General features: G+C 44.4%; 1 protein-coding gene across 9 annotated transcripts in view; it reads left to right on the forward strand.

The window, feature by feature from the left end:
- The window catches only part of dock6 (dedicator of cytokinesis 6), a 209916-nt gene that overhangs the window by 68186 nt on the left and 121432 nt on the right, over positions 1 to 20298 (forward strand). For all 9 annotated transcript variants that reach the window (XM_080216640.1, XM_080216633.1, XM_080216635.1 and 6 more), the window contains exons 3-12: positions 147 to 322; positions 3470 to 3538; positions 6559 to 6688; positions 8593 to 8805; positions 12641 to 12726; positions 14164 to 14230; positions 16745 to 16894; positions 17062 to 17142; positions 17571 to 17727; positions 19282 to 19406. In XM_080216640.1, coding sequence (XP_080072766.1) covers positions 147 to 322; positions 3470 to 3538; positions 6559 to 6688; positions 8593 to 8805; positions 12641 to 12726; positions 14164 to 14230; positions 16745 to 16894; positions 17062 to 17142; positions 17571 to 17727; positions 19282 to 19406 — 1254 coding nt within the window. The remainder of the gene's footprint in view (positions 1 to 146; positions 323 to 3469; positions 3539 to 6558; positions 6689 to 8592; positions 8806 to 12640; positions 12727 to 14163; positions 14231 to 16744; positions 16895 to 17061; positions 17143 to 17570; positions 17728 to 19281; positions 19407 to 20298) is intronic.

The raw sequence follows: 20298 nt of genomic DNA on the forward strand, positions 1-20298 counted from the left end.
ATACCTCAGCCCCCTTTTCTTACAGCCTTAAGCTACCATTGCACTGATCGGTATTTGTCATCAGAGGTGGACAATATGATAACTTCACACACCAATGTTGCACTTTGCTGAAATTCCAGTGACGTTATACTTGCCATTTCTCACAGGTACCCCTTTCTGAAGTGGTGGAACCCGTGGACTTTGAGGAATACCTGACAACACATCCCCCAGCCCCAGAACCAGGCCCACTCCGAGAACTGCTCGAGTTCCCTGCAGACGACATAGAAGTAGTGTACGAGCCACGGGAATGTCGGACTGTGGAGCCTGGCGTTCCCGAGGATGTGTGAGTATTCCTACACATCTGTACTTAAAGTCTTGGGTCGTGGAACAAAAATTAAAATTCCATTGGTTAGCCAACTGATGTCTCCCTGCCAGCATAGGGACATAGGGAGACTGAATGCTCTACACCTGCTCTCTTTGGCGCTGGATCAACCAGCAGCAGAAACCCAGCTGAAAAAGGGCTAGCCAGCTGGTGGCAGATTTATTTCTTCTTGGCCCTGGCATGCCTCATCTCTCTTCTGTTCAACACATTAGCAATATATCTTGCTCCCTATCCCTCTCCAATGCTACAACACCGAGATGTCTGTGCTGCTTCAGTTCTGGTTCTTTGCTCACCCCTGATTTTGATGACTCCGGCAGTTTGCGGTGTCGATAGTAGTCATGATGTGGATGTGCCGGCGTTGGACTGGGGTAAACACAGTAAAAAGTCTGACAACACCTGGTTTTAGTCCAACCGATTTATTTGATAGTAAAGCTTGTGCGTTCACTATCAAATAAATCGGTTGGACTAAAACCAGGTGTTGTCAGACTTTTTACTTTGATGACTCTGGTGGCTGTGCCTTAAGCTGCTGAGGCCCCAAACTCTGGTGTCTGTTCCCTTGATATATCCGCCTTTCTAGTGCACTCCTTTAAAATGCTCCTTAAAACCTAACTTTAATCGAGGTGTTAGTCAGCTGTCTTATGTGGCTCAGTGCAAATTTTTATTTGATGATCTCTACTGTGAAGTGTCCTGGGATATTTAATCTTATTAGAATCCCTACATTGCAGAAGGAGGCCATTTGACCCCTTGAGCCTGCACTGACAACAATCCCATCTTGGCCCTATCCTGTATATTTATTCCACGAATTGCTCTAATCTACACGTCCTGGGACACTAAGGGGCAATTCAGAATGGCCAATGCACCTAACCCGCACATCTTTGGACTGTGGAAGGAAACTGGAGGAAACCCACATAGACAAGAGGAGAACGTGCAAACCCCACACAGACAGTGACCTGAGCCAGGAATCGAACCCAGGTCCAAGGCGCTGGGAGGCAGCAGTGCTAACCATTGTGCCACCGTGCTGCATTATATCACTGTAAATTGTTGAAGCAAACTGGCTTACATGTTAGGCCATTACCCGTAGGATGGGAAGAGGCCACTTGGTGGGATGACTACTCCAACAGTTCAATAAGTTGCAGCTAAATTAGGTGTCACAAATTGCCCTCTGAAAGGACCTCGTGTTGTAATATCAAAGATTGGAAATCAACTGTTGGCCTCCCAGTTGCACAGAACCAGTGCTTTAGATTATTTGGTTAAAAGACCTGATGAGTGAAGGCCTGGTTGTCAAAATGGAACCGCTGACAACTTGTATTGGATGCGCTGTGACCAATGGTATCAAGCTGTAAATGTCAAATGACCCAGTAAACCATGGAACCAGTTACAGAATGATGTAATAGTCAGTTGACTCACTAAATAAGAACCTGTTTGGAATTGTGGGGAGCTTCAGAAGGTTGGGGGCATGGAGTTGGGAGTAAGGTGTTAGCGTGGATAGAGGATTAGCTGTCTAATAGGAGGCAGAGAGTTGGTATCAATGGGTGCTATTTGGACTGGCGGTTGGTGACTACTGGAGTGCCCCAGGGATCGGTGCTGGGCCTCAGCTGTTTACCATTTATATAGATGATCTGGAGGAGGGGGCCGAGTGTAGGGTGTTGAAATTTGCTGATGACACAAAGATAAGTGGGAAAGCAAATTGTGCGGAGGGTGTGGAAAGTCTGCAGAGGGATCTAGATAGGCTAAGTGAGTGGGCAAGGACCTGGCAGACTGAGTACAATGTTAGCAAGTGTGAGGTTACCCACTTTGGCAGGAATAATAGTAGAAGGGATTACTATTTAAAGGACGAAAAGCTGCAGCATGCTACGGTGCAGAGGGACCTGGGGGTCCTTGTGCATGAGTCGCAAAAACCCAGTCTGCAGGTGCAGCAGGTGACCAGGAAGGCAAATGGGATGCTGGCCTTTATAGCGAGGGGGATTGAATATAAAAGCAGGGAGGTCTTGCTGCAACTGTACAGGGCACTGGTGAGGCTGCAGCTGGAATACTGTGTGCAGTTTTGGTCGCCACACTTGCGCAAGGATATTTTGGCCTTGGAGGGAGTGCAGAGGAGGTTCACTAGGCTGATACCGGAGAAGAGGGGGTTGAACTATGAAGAGGGGCTGAATAGACTGGGTTTGTACTCGGAGTTTAGAAGGATGAGGGGGTATCTTATAGAGACGTATAAGATAATGAAGGGGATGGATAGGGTAGAGGTAGAGAGATTCTTCCCGCTCAGAAAGGACAGCAGGACTAGAGGACACAGCCTCAAGATGGGGGGGGCGGGGAGGCGTGTAGTTTAGAACAGAGTTGAGGAGGAACTTCTTCACTCAAAGGGTGGTGAATCTCTGGAATTCTCTGCCCGTTGATGTGGTGGAGGCTACCTCGCTAAATATATTTAAGACACGGGTAGATAGGTTTTTGGTAGGCAAGGGAATTAAGGGTTATGGGGAGAAAGCGGGAAAGTGGAACTGATCCACTTCAGATCAGCCATGATCTTATTGAATGGCGGGGCAGGCTAGATGGCCTACTCCTGCTCCTATTTCTTATGCTCTTATGAGCTTGGAGTGGCCCAGGGTGAGGACTGAAGTTTGGAGTAATGAAGTTTCTTTATTAAACTTTTCTTTGATTTATAAGTTGGACTAAATTTTGTCATATTTTTATCGTCTGCATTTGAAGAGTTCCTTCCGAAGAAAAACTGGTAATTTTGAGCTCTGGCTGGAGCATTGTCTTGGCAGATTGGTGTTCTCCAATAAAGATTAAAGCTGGGATTTGCACTGCGCTCTTTCTCCCCCCCTCCACTTCTTTCTCTCCCCACCCTCCTCCTCTCTGCCCGAACCTGGCAATGTGTCTTCCAGTGGTGGAGTCAATGCGCCATTGGCCGCCAGTGGAATCTTCCAGTTCTGCTGAGCTTTATGCGGCATTCTGTATGGCTCGTCCCACCTGGGCAGGGGGGTTGCTTTCAGCCTGACCGGAAGACTCCGCCTTGGAGAAGGCCAGAAAATCCACCACAATGTATTCACCCAGAGCAAATGGAATGTCTGTCGCTACTGCATTTACATGAAATGTTTGTTTTTTTTTCAGGGTAATGGACCCTCGTGTGAGGGACGCAGTACAGATCTACACCGAAGACTGGGTTATTGTCCACAGAAAGTGGGTTTGTTGTGATTTACCTTTTGCAGTTTTGTTTTGAGTTTGCTCTGCCTGTTTATTGCTGATATGCTGCACTGAGGAAGTTCGAGGGCCAGACAACTTGTAGGAGGAAATTGAAGAGAGCAGCAATGGGATGGGAGAATAAATGTCCTTTGATTCAAGGCCTGGCTCCAGTCCATATTTTTGTGGGGTGGGTGTTGATTATAGAATGGTGTCACTTGAAGAGGATTTTGCTGTCTTCAGTAGGCTAAAAGCAAGTCCTTATTAACTAGCTGTAGCTATATACTTAGATATAGTAAAGGGTAGAGGCAAGGAGCTATCTCCATACCTAGTCTCTGCTTAACAGAACACTGACCCTAAGCCTCTTACTTCTGGGTAAAAGCAAATTAATGCAAATACTAGAATTTGAAACCAAAAGAGAAAATGCTGGAAAATCACAGCAGTTCTGGCAGCATTTGTAAGGACAGAAAAGAGCTGACGTTTCATCCGGACTCGAAACGTCAGCTCTTTTCTCTCCCTACAGATGCTGCCAGACCTGCTGAGATTTTCCAGCATTTTTTCGTTTGCCGCCTTCCCTCACTGTGTGGGAAGTACAGTACTGAGTCCCACATTAACCCTGTATGTGCCAGACCCTCATACTACCAAATTACTGTGGATGTTGGAATCTGAAAGGCTGAAGATTGGAGGGTGGCAAATGTTGTGCCTTTTGTTTAAGAAGGGCAAAGCCTGGGAACTACAGGCTGGTGAGCCTCACATCTGTGGTGGGTAAGTTGTTAGAAGGTATTTTGAGAGACAGGATGTACAGGCATTTAGAGACACGAGGACAGATTAGGGACAGGCAGCATTGCTTTGTGAGTGGAAAATCATGTCTCACAAATTTGATTGAGTTTTTTGAAGGGGTAACCAAGAAAGTAGATGAGGGCATTGCAGATGTTGTCTACATGGACTTTAGCAAGGCCTTTGACAAGGCACCGCATGGTAGATTGTTGCATATGGTTTCGGGATCCAGGGTGAGAAAGCCAAATGGATACAAAATTAGCTTAATGACAGAAGACAGGGTGGTTGCAGAGGGTTGTTTTTCAAACTGGAGGCTGGTGGTGTGCCTCGGATTAGTGCTGGGTCCACTGTTATTTGTCACTTACATTAATGATTTGGATGAGAATTTGGATGACACCAAATTGGTGGCATAGTGCACACCGAAGAAGGTTATCTAGGATTGCATCTTGATCAATTGGGCCATTGGGCTGATGAATGGCAGATGAAGTTTAATTTAGATAAGTGCAAGGTGATGCATTTTGGTAGGTCGAACCAGGACAGGACTTACTTAGTTAATGGTAGGGCGTTGGGGAGAGTGACAGAACAAAGAGATCTAGGAGTACAGGTTCATAGCTCTTTGAAATTGGAGTCACAGGTGGACAGAGTGGCGAAGAAAGCATTCAGCATGCTTAGTTTCATTGGTCAGAACATTGAATACACGAGTTGGGATGTCTTGTTGAAGTTGTTCAAGACGTTGGTAAGGCCAGATTTGGAATACTGTGTACAGTTCTGGTCACCCTATTATAGGAAAGGATATTATTGAACTAGAAGGAATGCAGAAAAGATTTACTAGGATGCTACCAGGCCTTGGTAGCTTGAGTTACAAGGAGAGGCTAGATAGACTCGGACTTTTTTCTCTGGTGCGTAGGAGGCTGAGGGGTGATCTTATAAAGGTCTATGAAACAATGAGGGGTATAGATCGGTTAGGTAATCAATATCTTTTCCCAAAAGTAGGGGAGTCTAAAACTAGAGGGCATAAGTTTGAGGTGAGAGGGAAGAGATACAAAAGGGCCCACAAGAACAATCTTTTCACACTAAGGGTGGTGAGCATCTGGAACAAGCTGCCAGAAGCAGTAGTAGAGGCGGGTACAATTTTGTCCTTTAAAAAGTGTTTAGACAGTTACATGGGTAAGATAGGTATAGAGGGATATGGGTCAGTTGCAGGCAATTGGGACTAGCTTAGGGATTAAAAAAAGAGCGACATGGTCAAGTTGGGCCAAAAGGCCTGTTTCCATGCTGTAAACCTCTATGTCTCTATGATTCTATGAAACAAAAAGGGAAAATCTCAGCAGGTCTGGCAGCATCTGTAAGGAGAGTCCGGATGACACTTTGTCAATGCTAAAAGACATAGAAAGTGGGAGATATTTATACTGCAGGGTAATGGAAAGCAGTGAAGGTGGATGGGGCAGGGGGAGCCTCTCCCCTCCATATCCACTTCCCTTATACTATTTTGTATCGGTAAAGTGTTGAAACTCAAAAGGCCAAACCATTGATTTGTGAATGTACAGGTGTTAATTTGAAAGTGAACCTTCCTGTGTTTTCACCTGTAATCATTTTGACCTCAGTAAAATGCATGGTTAGGTTGAGAGATTAGCATATTGTTGCACCTTGTGCAATCCCAGATCTAGAATGTAGATGCAGACAGTGTTAGTGATGCTGTTGTGGTGGCTACAACGTCTAATAATTCAGTTAAAACTAATTTTTTATTAGTTCAAATTTTGCAATAAATCTTCAATATTATTTTCCCAGTAAGTCAAGAACGTTGTACCTCAACATTCACTGCTAGTGACGTGACCCTGACTGTACTTAACTTCGTCACTGTAGCTGTTCTTGTATTTAGACAGCAACGATTGACAGGTTCCCTTTTACCTGAATGTCTGAGAATGATTTCCAATCAGTGATCAGTCAACCCAAATAAGAAGTGGCCAAAACTTTCCTTAGTCTTAATCCCCTTGATCGTGATCTTGCCTAAGTTTCTGTTACTTCAGAGAAGTCAAGAGTGAGAAATGATCGTTAATCCACATTTACTGTGTAGAAGCAGGCCATTTGGCCCATTGAGTCTGCACTGGCCTGCTGAAGGAGCATTCTATTTAATCCCATTCCCCTACTTTATCCCCTTATCCCTTATGCACAGGCTCTGAGGAAATCCCTTGACTGTTCTCTTCTCTCGTTGTCATAACCTTTTTTTTGTTATTCTGGAACAGGTACCAGAAGCTGAGCACTGCGTTTAACCCCAACATATTGGAGAAGCAGCGAGAGAGGCAGCGAGGACTGTCCAAGCAGATCTTTGAGTCTGATGAAGTTGTTGATGACCGAGGGAATCAGGATGATCAGGTATTTAGGAAGGAAGGATGGTTAAATGTTTCATTAGTTCGGTGCTTGGATACAGCTTTGAATGCAATCTGAGGGCGAGTTCCACAGAAATCGCAAAACGCTAGCATGCAATTACAGCAAGTGATTAGGAAGGCAAATGAATGTTGTCGTTTATTATAAAGGGAATTGAGTATAAAAGTGGAGACGTTTTTGTACAATTGTACAGGGCTTTAGTGAGACCACATCTGGAGTACTGTGCACAGTTTTGGTCTCCTTACTCAAGAAAGGAAAAATAATGCTTGCACTAGAAGCAATTCAGAGAAGGCTCACTCGACTGAATCCTCAGCTGAAAGACAGTAAGGAGTCTCACAACACCAGGTTAAAGCCCAACAGGTATATTTGGAATCACGGCTTTCGAAGCACTGCTCCTTCCACAGAGAGTGACTCACCTGATGGAGGGGCAGCACTCCAAAAGTTTGTGATTCCAAATAAACCTGTTGGACTTTAGCCTGGCATTGTGAGACTTCTTACTGTGCCCACCCCAGTCCAACGCCAGCATATCCATGTCTTGGCTTATGAAGAAAGGTTGGGACTGTATGTATCCATTGGAGTTTAGAAGATGATCTTATTCAAACAGAAACACTGCTGTGAGAGTTTGACTGGGTGGATGCTGAGAGAATGTTTCCCCTTATGGGAGAGACTAGAATTTAAAAAAATAGTAAGAGGATCTTCCACTTATGGCAGAGATGAGCAGAATTTTTTTCTCTTGGGAGTTGTGAGCCTGTGGAATTTGTTTCCCCAGGTGACAGTGAAGGCATGGTCATTGAATATTTTTAAGGTTGACCCGGATAGATTCTTGACTGACAAGGGAATCGTACAGTACAGGAGATAGACAGAAATCTTGAATTTAGACTACAATCAGATCAGCCGTGATCTTATCAAATGACGGAGCAGACTCGAGGGGCCAGCTGGTCTATTCCTGCTGCTAATTTGTATGTTCATATATATATGCAAATTCCACATCTGAATTAGATCAGGATTCAGAAAGCTAGCAAAGACCTGCATTTACAAGACTGTGAGCAAAGTTTTGTGCCCTTCTGCTGCACACCTTGGAGTAGCAGCTGAAGCAGGAGTGATTGTGCAGTTGCTGGAGGAGGTTACACATCCATTTCGAGGCAATAAAATACCGCAGCTGTTGGGAGTTAAAACTCATGCCAAATCATTCAGTTATAAGTGGAATATATCCTGTGAAAAGCTGTGGAAGTCAGTTAGCACTTAGCGAGGAACAGCTTTGGTGTTTCAGGTCTAGCTTTCAAAAGTGGATAACATCTGAAAATTTGCATAGCCATGTGAAAAGGATAGGGGAGTTAAACTAATTGAATAACTGTTAGAAAACCCAGTGCGGCACAATGGCTGAATGTTGTTCTGTAATATATGATTCTGTAGCCCCTCACTCCTGATGCCTGGAGTGTGAATGTTTACCTTTCGAGATATTGTTGTCCGGCCTTTTATTTTAAAACCATTGTTTCACCGTGGGCGGCACAGTGGCACAAACAGCAGCAGAGAGCCGGGTTCGATTCCCTGCTTGGGTCACTGTCTGTGTTGAGTGTGCACATTCTCCCCGTGTCTGTGTGGGTTTCCTCCCACATTCCAAAAGATGTGCTGGCGAAGTGCATTGGCCATGCTAAATTCTCCCTCAGTGTACCCGAGCAGGCTCCGGAGTATGGTGACTAGGGGATTTTCACAGTAACTTCATTGCAGTGTTAATGTAAGTCTACTTGTGACTCAAATAAGTAAACTAAGCTAAACTTGCTGCCTTGGATAGGGAATGGTGCTTGACACTGGTGGTGGTCGGGATGGGGGGAGATGAGGAGCAATATTTTATAAATAAAAGCTACAAATGACTTTTTCCCCCTTTGTGGTAGGATGAGTTGAAGCGAAGGTCAGTATCTTTGGACGACACGCCGCGGGGCAGCTGGGCCTCCAGTATCTTTGACCTGAAGAATTCCACCGCCGATGTGCTACTGCCCAGCCTGCTGGAGCGCACGGCCATTGAAGAAGTGGATAGGCACAATGGGGAGCAGAGGAAAGAGAACCGACACAGGGAATTGTTGGCTCTCTTCCCACCGCCTGACGAGGTAAAGCATTTGTTGCGGAGTTGGGGTTGAGGTTGGGTCTATATAAATGTCAGTGGTCAGTCTCTACATCCCTTTAAATTCTGCTAACAGATTACTGACAAATACTGATAGGATGGAACCAGATTCGCTTACCAGAGGAAATTGGATAAATAGTTCCAAGATAAAAAAAATTGAAGGCTTGTCGGGAAAGAGTGGGATGGGGCACGGTGGCACAATGGTTAACACTGATGCCTCACAGCACGAGGGACCTGGGTTCAATTCCAGCCTCAGGTCACTGTCTGTGTGGAGTTTGCACATTCTCCCCAGGTCTGCGTGGGATTCCTCCAGGTGCTCTGGTTTCCTCCCACAGTCCAAAGATGTGTGGGTTAGGTGTTTTGGCCATGCTAAATTGACCCTAGTGCCAGGAGATTAGCAGGGTAAATATGGGAATAGGACCTGGGTGGGACTGTGGTTGGTGCAGACTTGATGGGCTGAATGGCCTCCTTCTGCAGTGTAGGGATTCTGTGAGTGGGCAGGATTCCTTTCAGAAGAAGTTGGAGCAGATTCTGTTGGCCAAATGACAGCCTCTTGTGTGATGCTACTCCATGATTCTATGGAATGGCAGCTATGCGGGTTAATTTTGCTACCCCACTCCTGAAGACACTGAAGGCAAGAAGCAATATTTTTCACTGTATGTTAATATATGTGACAATAATAAATCAACGGTTTCCGATCTGTGGCCATTAGCAGCCTTCAAGGACTTTGTTCAAGTAGGCATTCTTCACCTGAGGGCCAGATGTCAAACATCAGCTGGTATTTCACCCTGTGGGTTATCTGAGTGCAGCAGTGTTGAGTTCGTGAGCTGGTATCTGTGCACCTATTCAATACGACTTGTCGGAAGGATAGTGATTGGGAACAGGACTCCCCTCCCCAGCCAAACTTGAGAACGCTGAGGGCAGCTAAAGTCTTCAGTTAACTAAGATTAACTAAGGCAGCACAAGAGCAGGTTACTACTTGGGATATTTCTGGTCCGCATGACTCAGTTTCATAATGCCACTTACCCACTGAGCCATCAGGATCTTTGACAGCCATCAAATCCCACTTGAAAGTCGGCAATTTCTCATTAGTTTATTTTAATGGGATTGTATTGACCAGAGGAAGCTACGGTGGCTTGGTGATTAGCACTGCTGCCTCACAGTGACCCGGATTTGATTCCGGCCTTGGATAATTGTCTGTATGGAGTTTGCATGTTCTCCCCTTGTCTGCGTGGGATTTCTCCAGGTGCTCTGGTTTCCTCCCACAGTCCGAAGATGTGTGGGTTAGGTGATTTGCCATGCTAAACTGCCCCTTAGAGTCCTAAGATGTGTAGGTTAGGAGGATTAGTGGGGTAAATATGTTGGGTTACAGGGATAGGATCTGTTGGAGAGCTGGTACCAACTTGGTGGGCTGGATGGCCTCTTCCTGCACTATAGGGGTTCCCTGAAACTCCACTTAAAATGTTTCCATTCGTTCCACTCGGCCTGTGTCATTTGTTTACTGAATAGCTTTGGAAAGCAGCTGTTATTCTTTCCTAGTTTTACTTGGAAGACGCCATTCCTTCTTGAAGGATGATTACTGACAGAATTCACATCGAAACAGCCAGAGAGGCGTACCAACATGTGGCCTCAATCAGGCCTGTGCCTGACCTTGGCCAAGATGTTAAAGTGCAGATCACTGGTGAAATCAGTGGGGCAGAGTCGAAAGGGCAGGAAATATCCCAGAGCCACACTCCTGCACACCCAAGCATCTTGCTTAATAACAGTAGGATTAGGAGCTTTTCATCTAAGGTGTGCCGAGTGCAAAGACCAAAAGGGAAACTGAAGCCATCAGAAATGCCACTTCTTAAACTGCTCTGCACACCTTTGAGTTTAGCTTCCTGCCACCTAATGCTTTGCATAACATTTATGATAGAATACGTTTATGCAAATGTTGAACAGTGTCTAGTTGGCCTGAGTCCCACTTCTATAACTATTTGGAATTATAGGTAGACTATAATAAGAGTTTAAAACTACTTGGAATTTTAGCACCACCTTGTGGATGAAATAACTTGTCCTTCCCTACGTACAGAAAATGCATGGATCGTAGAATCCCTACATTGCAGAAGGAGGCCATTCGGCCCATTGAGTCTGCACCAGCCACAATCCCACCCAGGCCCTATCTCCACAACCCCATGCATTTATCCTACCTAGTCTCCGTGACACTAAGGGGCAATTTAGCATGGCCAGTCCACCTAACCCGCACATCTTTGGATTATGGGAGGAAACCGAAGAATCCGAAGGAAACCCATGCGCAGGCACGGGGAGAATGTACAAACTCCACACTGACAGTGAGCCACGCCAGGAATTGAAACCAGGTCCCTAATGCTGAGAGGCAGCAGTGCTAACCACTGTGCCACCATGCCGCCCACATCTGTGAACTTTTCCACAGATAACACTGATCAGTACCAGGGAGCCTCCTAAATATTATTTCAGATATTGTTGCCAGTCAGGGTGTTACCATAGCAGGCATATGCTGTGCTTGGTATTCGTAGTCCCATTCATGACCACTACAATTGAGATTTCCAATACCTGAAAATTAACCTTCTTTCAGAGATCACCATCACTTAGTAAAGTTGGCTTTTTCCCCTCTCGAAGTTTTCAAAATCAGGGGTCAAAAAAACTGCCATGTGGAAAACTCACCATTTCACTTGAGAAACAGATACAGGAGGTGATGTCGTGATGATGACCCTCAGTGCTGGTAGTATCTTCTTCAGAGATGTTTTCTAGCTGGCATCTTCTCCACAATGCTTTGTAGCCCTGTTGAATGTCATTATGTCTGTTCTGGAACAGGATAACTGGGAGACACTGTTATTTCTAAATATGTAACCTTTGGCATTGGATGATAATTCTGCACGAAACGAAGCCAAATGTAATGGATAAATACTTCTAATTGCTAACTTCTAAATGCAACCAGCAATTCACTGATCGGGAATACTCTTGTCAATCCTGACCCACACTTGCTGGTGAGCTCAGAAGTGGCTCTCGTCATTGATGTTGAGCCTTGAACTCGGCTCTCTCGCTGCCTCATGATCTAGTAAGTAGTCACACAACACCAGGTTAAAATCTAACAGGCTTATTTGGTAGCACGAGTCTCACCTGATGAAGAGGCAACCCTCTGAAAGCTCACGCTACCAAAAAAACCTGTTCATCTTTAACCTGGTGTTGTGAAACTACTTCTGTACCAATACCAGCAACTCCACATCATCTCTTGATCTCAGCATCAATAGTAAAACCAAAAGAGAAAATGCTGGAAAATCTCAGCAGGCCTGGAAGCATCTGTAAGGAGGGACGAGCTGACGTTTCCCAGGTCGTTGGTGTTTTGAGGCAGCAGTGCTTTGACAAAGAGTTATCTGGACTCGAAACATTACCTTTTTTACCTCCTTACAGATGCTGCCAGACCTGCTGAGATTTTCCAGCACTTTCTGTTTTGGTTTCAGATTCCAGCATCCGCATTAATTTGCTTTTATCAATGGGAAAAGTTTGCTGACAGTTACACCAATTTCTGTTGGACAACATCAGACACAGGCTATTTAGTTGATAGTTGGTGCTGCTTTTGCCTTACAAAATAGCGCGATGCAAAGCCCAATGTAATGGATAAGTACTTCTAATTGCTAACTTCTAAATGCAACCAGCAATTCACTGACTGGGAATACTCTACAAAGTAGAACCTGCTGATAGCAAGCTGGTAATGGACGAAGTCAACATTTGCCACGTGAATCTCTTATTTTAAAAAGTGACTGGATGTTTTCTGGCTCACTTGCCAATTGTATTTTTCACAGGATGAAGCGGTTGAACGGTGCAGTATTCCTGAAGTCCCCAAAGAACATTTTGGGCAAAGAATTCTTGTAAAATGCCTGTCGTTGAAGTGAGTAGAGCCCTTTTACAGCACAGAAGTGATTGTTACGTCCTCCTGCAGTGTTGAACATTAAAGTGGGGTTGTATACATATTAACCTGTGGATTATGAAATTACAGGTGTGCTTGGATATGGCCAAGTGAGTAAGCAGAGTCAATGTTATAAGTGTGCAGAGCAGCTTAAGAAATGTTTATTTTCTGAGCACTCCGCATCCACAAATCTGAAGTGTAAGAAAATCTCAGGTGCCAAAGTGTTAGGCAAGTGCAGATCTCTGGTGAAATGCTCTTTCAGTGGCACAGAGGCCAAGGGCAGGAAGTACTTCTAAGCCACTCTCCCGTATACCCCAGCAGCTAGCTTAACAACAGCAAGGTTAGGATCTAGCCCAAGGTGTGATCTGTGGCAGGGTACAGAGTGTGAAAACCAAAAAGGAAACTAAAACCATTAAAAATGCCACTTACTGTTCCAAGATGTGCAGGTTAGGTGGATTGGCCATGCTAAATTGTTCCCTTAGTGTCCAAAAACGTACAGGTTAGGTGGATTGGCCTTGCTAAATTACCCCTTAGTGTCCCAAGAATGTGCAGATTAGGTGGATTGGCCATGGTAAATTGTCCCTTAATGTCCAAAGATGTGCAGACCCGAAGGGCCTCTTCTGCACTGTATGATTCTGTGATCTGGATTGAATAGCCGAACCTCTTTACGTATGAGAGAGAGCAGTTCTATGCATTCGGGTGGTGTGTTCCCGAGGATCCTGTATGTCTTAAATTCACCATTAACGCGCTGAGCAGCATTAAATTCATTATTAACACACTACACAGGGTCGTAAATGAAGCCCAGTCCATCACTCAGATCAGCCTCCCATCCATTGATTCTGTCTACACTTCCCGCTGCCTCAGGAAAAGCAGCCAGCATAATTAAGGACCCCACGCACCCCAGACATTCTCACTTCCATCTTCTGCCGTTGGGGAAAAGATACAAACTGACTCAAGAACAGCTTCTTCCCTGCTGCTGTCAGATTTTTGAATGGATCTACCTCTCATTAAATTGATCTTTCAACTTAAGTTAACCTAGCTATGAATGTAACACTGCATTCTGCACTCTGCCCTTTGTTCTGTATGAACAGTGTGCTTTATCTGTGTAGCATGCAAGAAACAATACTTTTCACTGTATACCAATACATGTGACAATAATAAATCAAATCAAATCTGACCAACATTGAATTTACTATTAACACACTTCGTAACGTGAGTAGATAATAGATTGCTTGATCCTTTGTGAAAGGACATTGTCCAGCGATTACTGCAGGATAAGAAGTGTTTCAATTTCTGACCAATCTGTGTTGGGATTTTATCAGGTTTCCATTAATTCAAGGGACTCTGGCTGTTCGTGATGTGTAGCTGCAGAAAGTCTGTCTCTGCTTGATGGATTTGTTCTCTTCTCTTTGATCAAAGGTTTGAAATTGAAATTGAGCCCATATTTGGAGTTCTTGCCCTGTACGACTTGAAGGAAAAGAAAAAGGTCAGTGACTGTTCCAACAGGTCTTTCTTCCTGTATGTATTTCATATTTTTAAAAATTTATTATTTATTTATTAGTCGCAAGTAAGGCTTACATTAACACTGCAATGAAGTTACTGTGAAAGTTTCCTAGTCGCCACACTCCAGCACCTGTTTGGGTACACTGAGGGAGAATTTAGCGTGGCCAATGCACCTAACCAGCATGTCTTTCAGACTGTGGGAAGAAACCGGAGCATCCAGAGGAAACCCACGCAGACACGGGGAGAATGTGCAGGATCTGCACAGACAGTGCCCAAGCCGGGAATCAAACCCAAGTCACTGGGGCTGTGAGGCACTTGGATTTTGCACCCACTAATGGCCTCCGTTATGCTCCTGACCCTTCATTGACTAGAAAATGATCATTCATTATCTGGCTTCCTAATGTAAGGAACTTCATAGTGAAGTTACTTTACCTTCAGCTGTCTTGAAACTTTCCTCTGGGGATATTATCAGTTGTTGCTTTAAGATAGACTGCTGCTCCCATATGGGGAGTCCTGACTTAATTGGGCTAAACACAGTAAAAAGTCTGACAACACCAGGTTTTAGTCCAACCTATTTATTTGATAATATACTCACAAGCTTTCGAGGGACACCCTCTTCGTCAGGTGAATGGAGAGTTCTGGCCTCAGACAGAGCATATAAAGCACAGACAGTTTAGAGATTACTGATTAGAATGCGAATCTTTACACCTAACCTGCTGTTCAAGACCTGAAGTGGCTGATAATGTGAGTGGAAGGAGCACTGATCCGATGCGCCACAGCGAAAAACCGCACCGATCTCCTCAGAAGGCAAACACAGGACACAGTGGACAGAGTACCCTTCGTCGTCCAGTACTTCCCCGGAGCGGAGAAGCTACGACATCTTCTCCGGAGTCTTCAACATATCATTGATGAAGACGAACATCTCGCCAGGGCTATCCCCACACCCCCACTTCTTGCTTTCAGACAACCACACAACCTCAAACAGACCATTGTTCGCAGCAAACTACCCAGCCTTCAGGAGAACAGTGACCACAATACCACACAACCCTGCCACAGCAACCTCTGCAAGACATGCCGGATCATCGACATGGATACCATCATCACACGTGAGAATACCGTCCACCAGGTACATGGTAAATACTCTTGCAACTCGGCCAACATTGTCTACCTGATACGTTGCAAGAAAGGATGTCCCGAAGCATGGTACATTGGGGAGACCATGCAGACGCTACGACAACGGATGAATGAACATCGCTCGACAGTCACCAGGCAAGACTGTTCCCTTCCTGTTGGCGAACACTTCAGTGGTCACGGGCATTCAGCCTCTGACCTTCGGGTAAGCATTCTCCAAGGCGGCCTTCATGACACACGACAGCGCAGAGTCGCTGAACAGAGACTGATAGCCAAGTTCCGCACACATGAGGACGGTCTCAACAGGGATCTTGGGTTCATGTCGCACTATCTGTAACCCCCGTGACTTGCCTGGGTTTGCAAAACCTCACTTACTGTACTGTCTGGAGACAATACACATCTCTTTAAACTGTGATCAGTGCTCCTTCCACTCACATTATCAGCCACTTCAGGTCTTGAACAGCAGGTTAGGTGTAAAGATTCGCATTCTAATCAGTAATCTCTAAACTGTCTGTGCTTTATATGCTCTGTCTGAGGCCAGAACTCTCCATTCACCTGACGAAGAGGGTGTCCCTCGAAAGCTTGTGAGTATATTATCAAATAAATAGGTTGGACTAAAACCTGGTGTTGTCAGACTTTTTACTGTGTTTACGCTAGTCCAACGCCGGCATACCCACATCTTAATTGGGCTAGTCAGCAACTGACAAAGCTTAATCATAGAATCCCTACAGTGTAGAAGGAGGCCATTCGACCCATCGAGTTTGCAGCAACTCTGTGACATATTATTTTACCAGGCCCTCTCCCCCACCATCTCCCCATAATTCCACACATTTAACATGGCTAGTTCATCTAATCTGAACACCTTTGGACACTAAGGGACAATTTAGCAAGACCAAGCCACCTAACCTGCACATCTTTGGAGTGTGGGAGGAAACTGGAGCACCTTGAGGAACATGCAGTCTCCACACAGACAGTCACTTGAGGCAGGAATTGAATCCTGGTTCTTGGTCCTGTGAGACAGCAGTGCTAACCACTGTGCCGCCCTATGCAAGCAATGCTGGCAGATGCTAACATTCACCCAAATATGAGAAATTAACTTGTAACAAGGACACTGAAAGTCACATTTTCACAGTAATTACCTGATGTAACTGTCTATGTGAGATGCATGCCAGCCTAGATTGGGGGTTTCATATATTGTAGCCTGTTCATTGTATTGTACATTATCACATGGAAGAGCCATTCACTGTTCATGAGTCCAAAGCGCCTAGTCTTGTCCGTCCCTCCTTGGCGTTAGCCACTGATAGGGATGGAGTTGCTTCGTCCCCTTTGATTAAACTAACTGTTTTTTTTCTACTATTTACTGTAGATTTCTGAAAACTTCTATTTTGATTTGAATTCTGACCAAATGAAGGGCATGCTCCGCCCTCATATCCCCCACGTTGCCATATCAACATTGGCCAGGTCTACCATCTTCTCCATAACATATCCTTCCACTGACATATTCCTGGTGATTAAGGTAAGGAGGGAGCTTCCCTGTGAAGTATCTATCATTTTTAAAATTCCGTTTGTGCTGTAGATTTAAAATTCCTGCATTGCCATTTACCTTTTTCATTTCCCTTCGAAGTTGCTGATCTTTCTTGATCCATTTAATCTAGAATGGTTCTGTGCTTCTTCCCATTGCAGCTTGAAAAGGTTCTGCAGCAGGGGGACATTGGGGAGTGTGCTGAACCATACATGATCATGAAGGAGTCTGATTCCTCCAAGGTAAACCCAATGCACGTCTGTCCTAACTATCATTCACCCTCAAGAATTCTGAATATAATTCATTAGCTGCCAGAAATCTCACTGCAAAACTGAATGGTATCACAGTATTTAGTATACACACACATGGGCACGCATGCACTTGCATTCAGACTTGTGTGTGCTGTGGACATGCGTGTGCACATGCATATATATGTATGCACGCACACATGCATATGTGCGCATAAGCTGGCACGCACACATGCAGGTGCACACACACATACGCGCGCACATGCATGCACATGTACATGCGCACGCACGTACATAACAGTATCCGTATATGAAGGACACGGACGATGTAATTGAAGCATTGAGAATTCTTAAGGGGCCTGAATGCTTGTCTGTGGCTCACTGTTGAACACGTGTTTCCCTTGCTTGTGTCATCTGCCCAGCACAAGGAGAAAGTGGAGAAGTTGAAGAATCAAGCAGAGCAGTTCTGCAACAAGTTGGGCAAATTCCGAATGCCCTTTGCCTGGACTGCCATCCACCTCATGAACATTGTGAGCAGTGCTGGGAGCCTGGAGCGAGACTCCTCAGACTCAGAAAGTGGTGAGATACCATGCATGTTTCTGTTCTGCCCTCCTTGCACTGATCCCTTCATAGTCAAATCTACTAAGTGCAATTTATCTGACATGAGACAAAAGTGTGTTGTTAAACGCATATTGCTATCACCATGAACTTCAGAACTAATCTTCCCAACTGCATTAAGTTAGTGACCAGATCAGAAACTCCAAAGTTTATGAAGTTAGCCTAGATTGCAACTATTTTTTAGTTTTGGCAATTAGTGCGAGAATAAAGTTTTTCACTCCAGGTGTGATTCTATTGACCCACTAGGAAGATTTTATGAAAACAAACTTTATTTAACAATATATTTCAATTCAATTTAACATTTGATTATAACAAATGAATTAGTTTAACCTTTACCAATTGAAATATATAAATATGGCAAGATACAATTCTTGTATAATAAAGGCAAAATACTGTGGATGCTGGAACCTGAAACAAAAACATTAAATGCTGGAAAATCTCAGGTCTGACAGCATCTGTGGAGAGAGAATCGATACAAAGATACAACTCTTAACTGCTAACCTATCTCTGTTAGTTCCAATTTAAGCAATATTCATCATAGACTTAAAATCCTCTTCAAAAATCAGTTAGCAAACAACATGGGATGTTTCAGATGCGTTCAAAGGCTGTTAACAAATAAAAAAATACGTAAGCTCCTCATGTTTGCTAAGTGATTTTTGAAGAGGAATTTAAGTCTATGAGGAATATTGCTTAAATTGGAACAAATAGAGATAGATTAGCAGTTAGGAATTGTGTCTTTGTATCGATTCTCTCTGCACAAATGCTGTCAGATCTGCTGAACACCCCTGGACAAATAAAGAGGAAGACCTATGTCTCTTAACAGGTCCCAAGCAGCAGCCTCCAGAGCGAGAAAGACACCTCTGCCTTCTTTCAGGATCAACCAGAAACTAACCTGTCTTTCCCTTAAAGCTTAATTCCACCCATTCACATGACTCTGTCTTTTGTCAATCAACCTCATTGAAACATACTCTGAAACCCCAGGTGGAAAAGGACAAAAAAAAATCAAAAAATGCATTAGCTCAGATTAAACCAAACACCCCCATTATCAAGGATCAATTATTCTTCTGTGTTCTCAGCGTGGAGCTGCTTGGTTTGCAGACAGATTGGCACCAGGTAAACCGGAGCTAAATTTTAAGCCTACCTCTCACAAAACAAAACCCTTACCATAAGTCTTTGATAAAGTGATGGCATACCTTCATCCAGCTACAAAATCCAGGCCTGTGAATTTATTATTTTACCAGGTGGGACCGGCTCAGAATCTGACACAGAGATCATCAAAACAGGAAGTTGCTTTAACGCATTACCATTTAAAATAGAGGGTGTAACACTGTTTGAAAAAAGAGTTTAGTAACTATTTGAAAAGTATTGGAGAGTGGACAATATAATAGGGAATCCCAGCTGGTGAGTGAGAACTGGCATTGCTGTAAATTGTATGTTGAAGGGGAACATTTAGCACAGGAAGTAGGTTTATAGCAATGGGAACCCATATTACACCCTCTTATGCTTTCTTCCCAGAGCGAAAGGGAACATGGACAGACAGAAAGAAAAGGACATTGGAGCGGATGAGCATTGGCGATGATACCTGCAATTACACCAACTTCCGACCAGCTACCCTGACCGTCACAAACTTCTTCAAACAGGTAAGCAATAGAAAGGAGAGGCATCAAAGCCCAAAGGAATAGTCCAAGATAGTCCGAATAGTCCAATTGAGGCTCACATACAACTATCTTATTACTTAAAAAAGAAAGTAGTAATTCACTCGGAGGTTAAGCTCAGAGGTTGTTTTTTTTTATAGACAGTAAATGGCAGAACCCTTAAGAGTATTGATAGGCAAAGGGATTTGGGTGTACAGGTACACAGGACACGGAAAGTGGCAAGGCAGGTGGGGAAGGTGGTCAAGAAGGCATACGGCATGCTTGCCTTCATCAGCCAGGGCATTGAGTTTAAAAAATTGGCAAGTCATATTGCGGCTTTATAGAACCTTAGTTAGGCTGCACTTGGAATACAGTGTTCAATTCTGGTCACCACACGACCAGAAAGATATGGGTGCCTTTGGAGAGAGTCGGAAAAGATTTATCAGGATGTTGCCAGGTATGGAGGGCATTAGCTATGGGGAGAGATTGGAGAAACTTGGTTTTTTTTCCTCACTGGATGGAAGTTGAGGGGCGACTTGATGGAAGATTATGGGATACAAGATTATGGGAGGCATGGACAGAATGGATAATCAAACGCTTTTTCCCAAGATGGAAGAGTCATTTACTAGGGGGCACAGATTTAAGGTGTGAGGGGCAATGTTTAAAGGAGATATACGAGGCAGATTTTTTACATAGAGGGTGGTGGGTGCCTGGAACTCGCTGTGGGGGAGGTAGTGGAAGCAGACATGTTAGTGACTTTAAAGGGGTGTCTTGACAAATATATGAATGGAATGGGAATAGAGGGATATGGTCTCTGGAAGGGTAGGAGGTTTTAGTTCAGTCGGGCAGCATGGTCGGTGCAGGTTTGGAGGGCCGAAGGGCCTGTTCCTGTGCTGGA

The sequence above is a fragment of the Carcharhinus amblyrhynchos genome, chromosome 33, assembly GCF_965287045.1.
Source record: "Carcharhinus amblyrhynchos chromosome 33, sCarAmb.v2.hapA, whole genome shotgun sequence".
Classification (NCBI taxonomy): domain Eukaryota; kingdom Metazoa; phylum Chordata; class Chondrichthyes; order Carcharhiniformes; family Carcharhinidae; genus Carcharhinus; species Carcharhinus amblyrhynchos.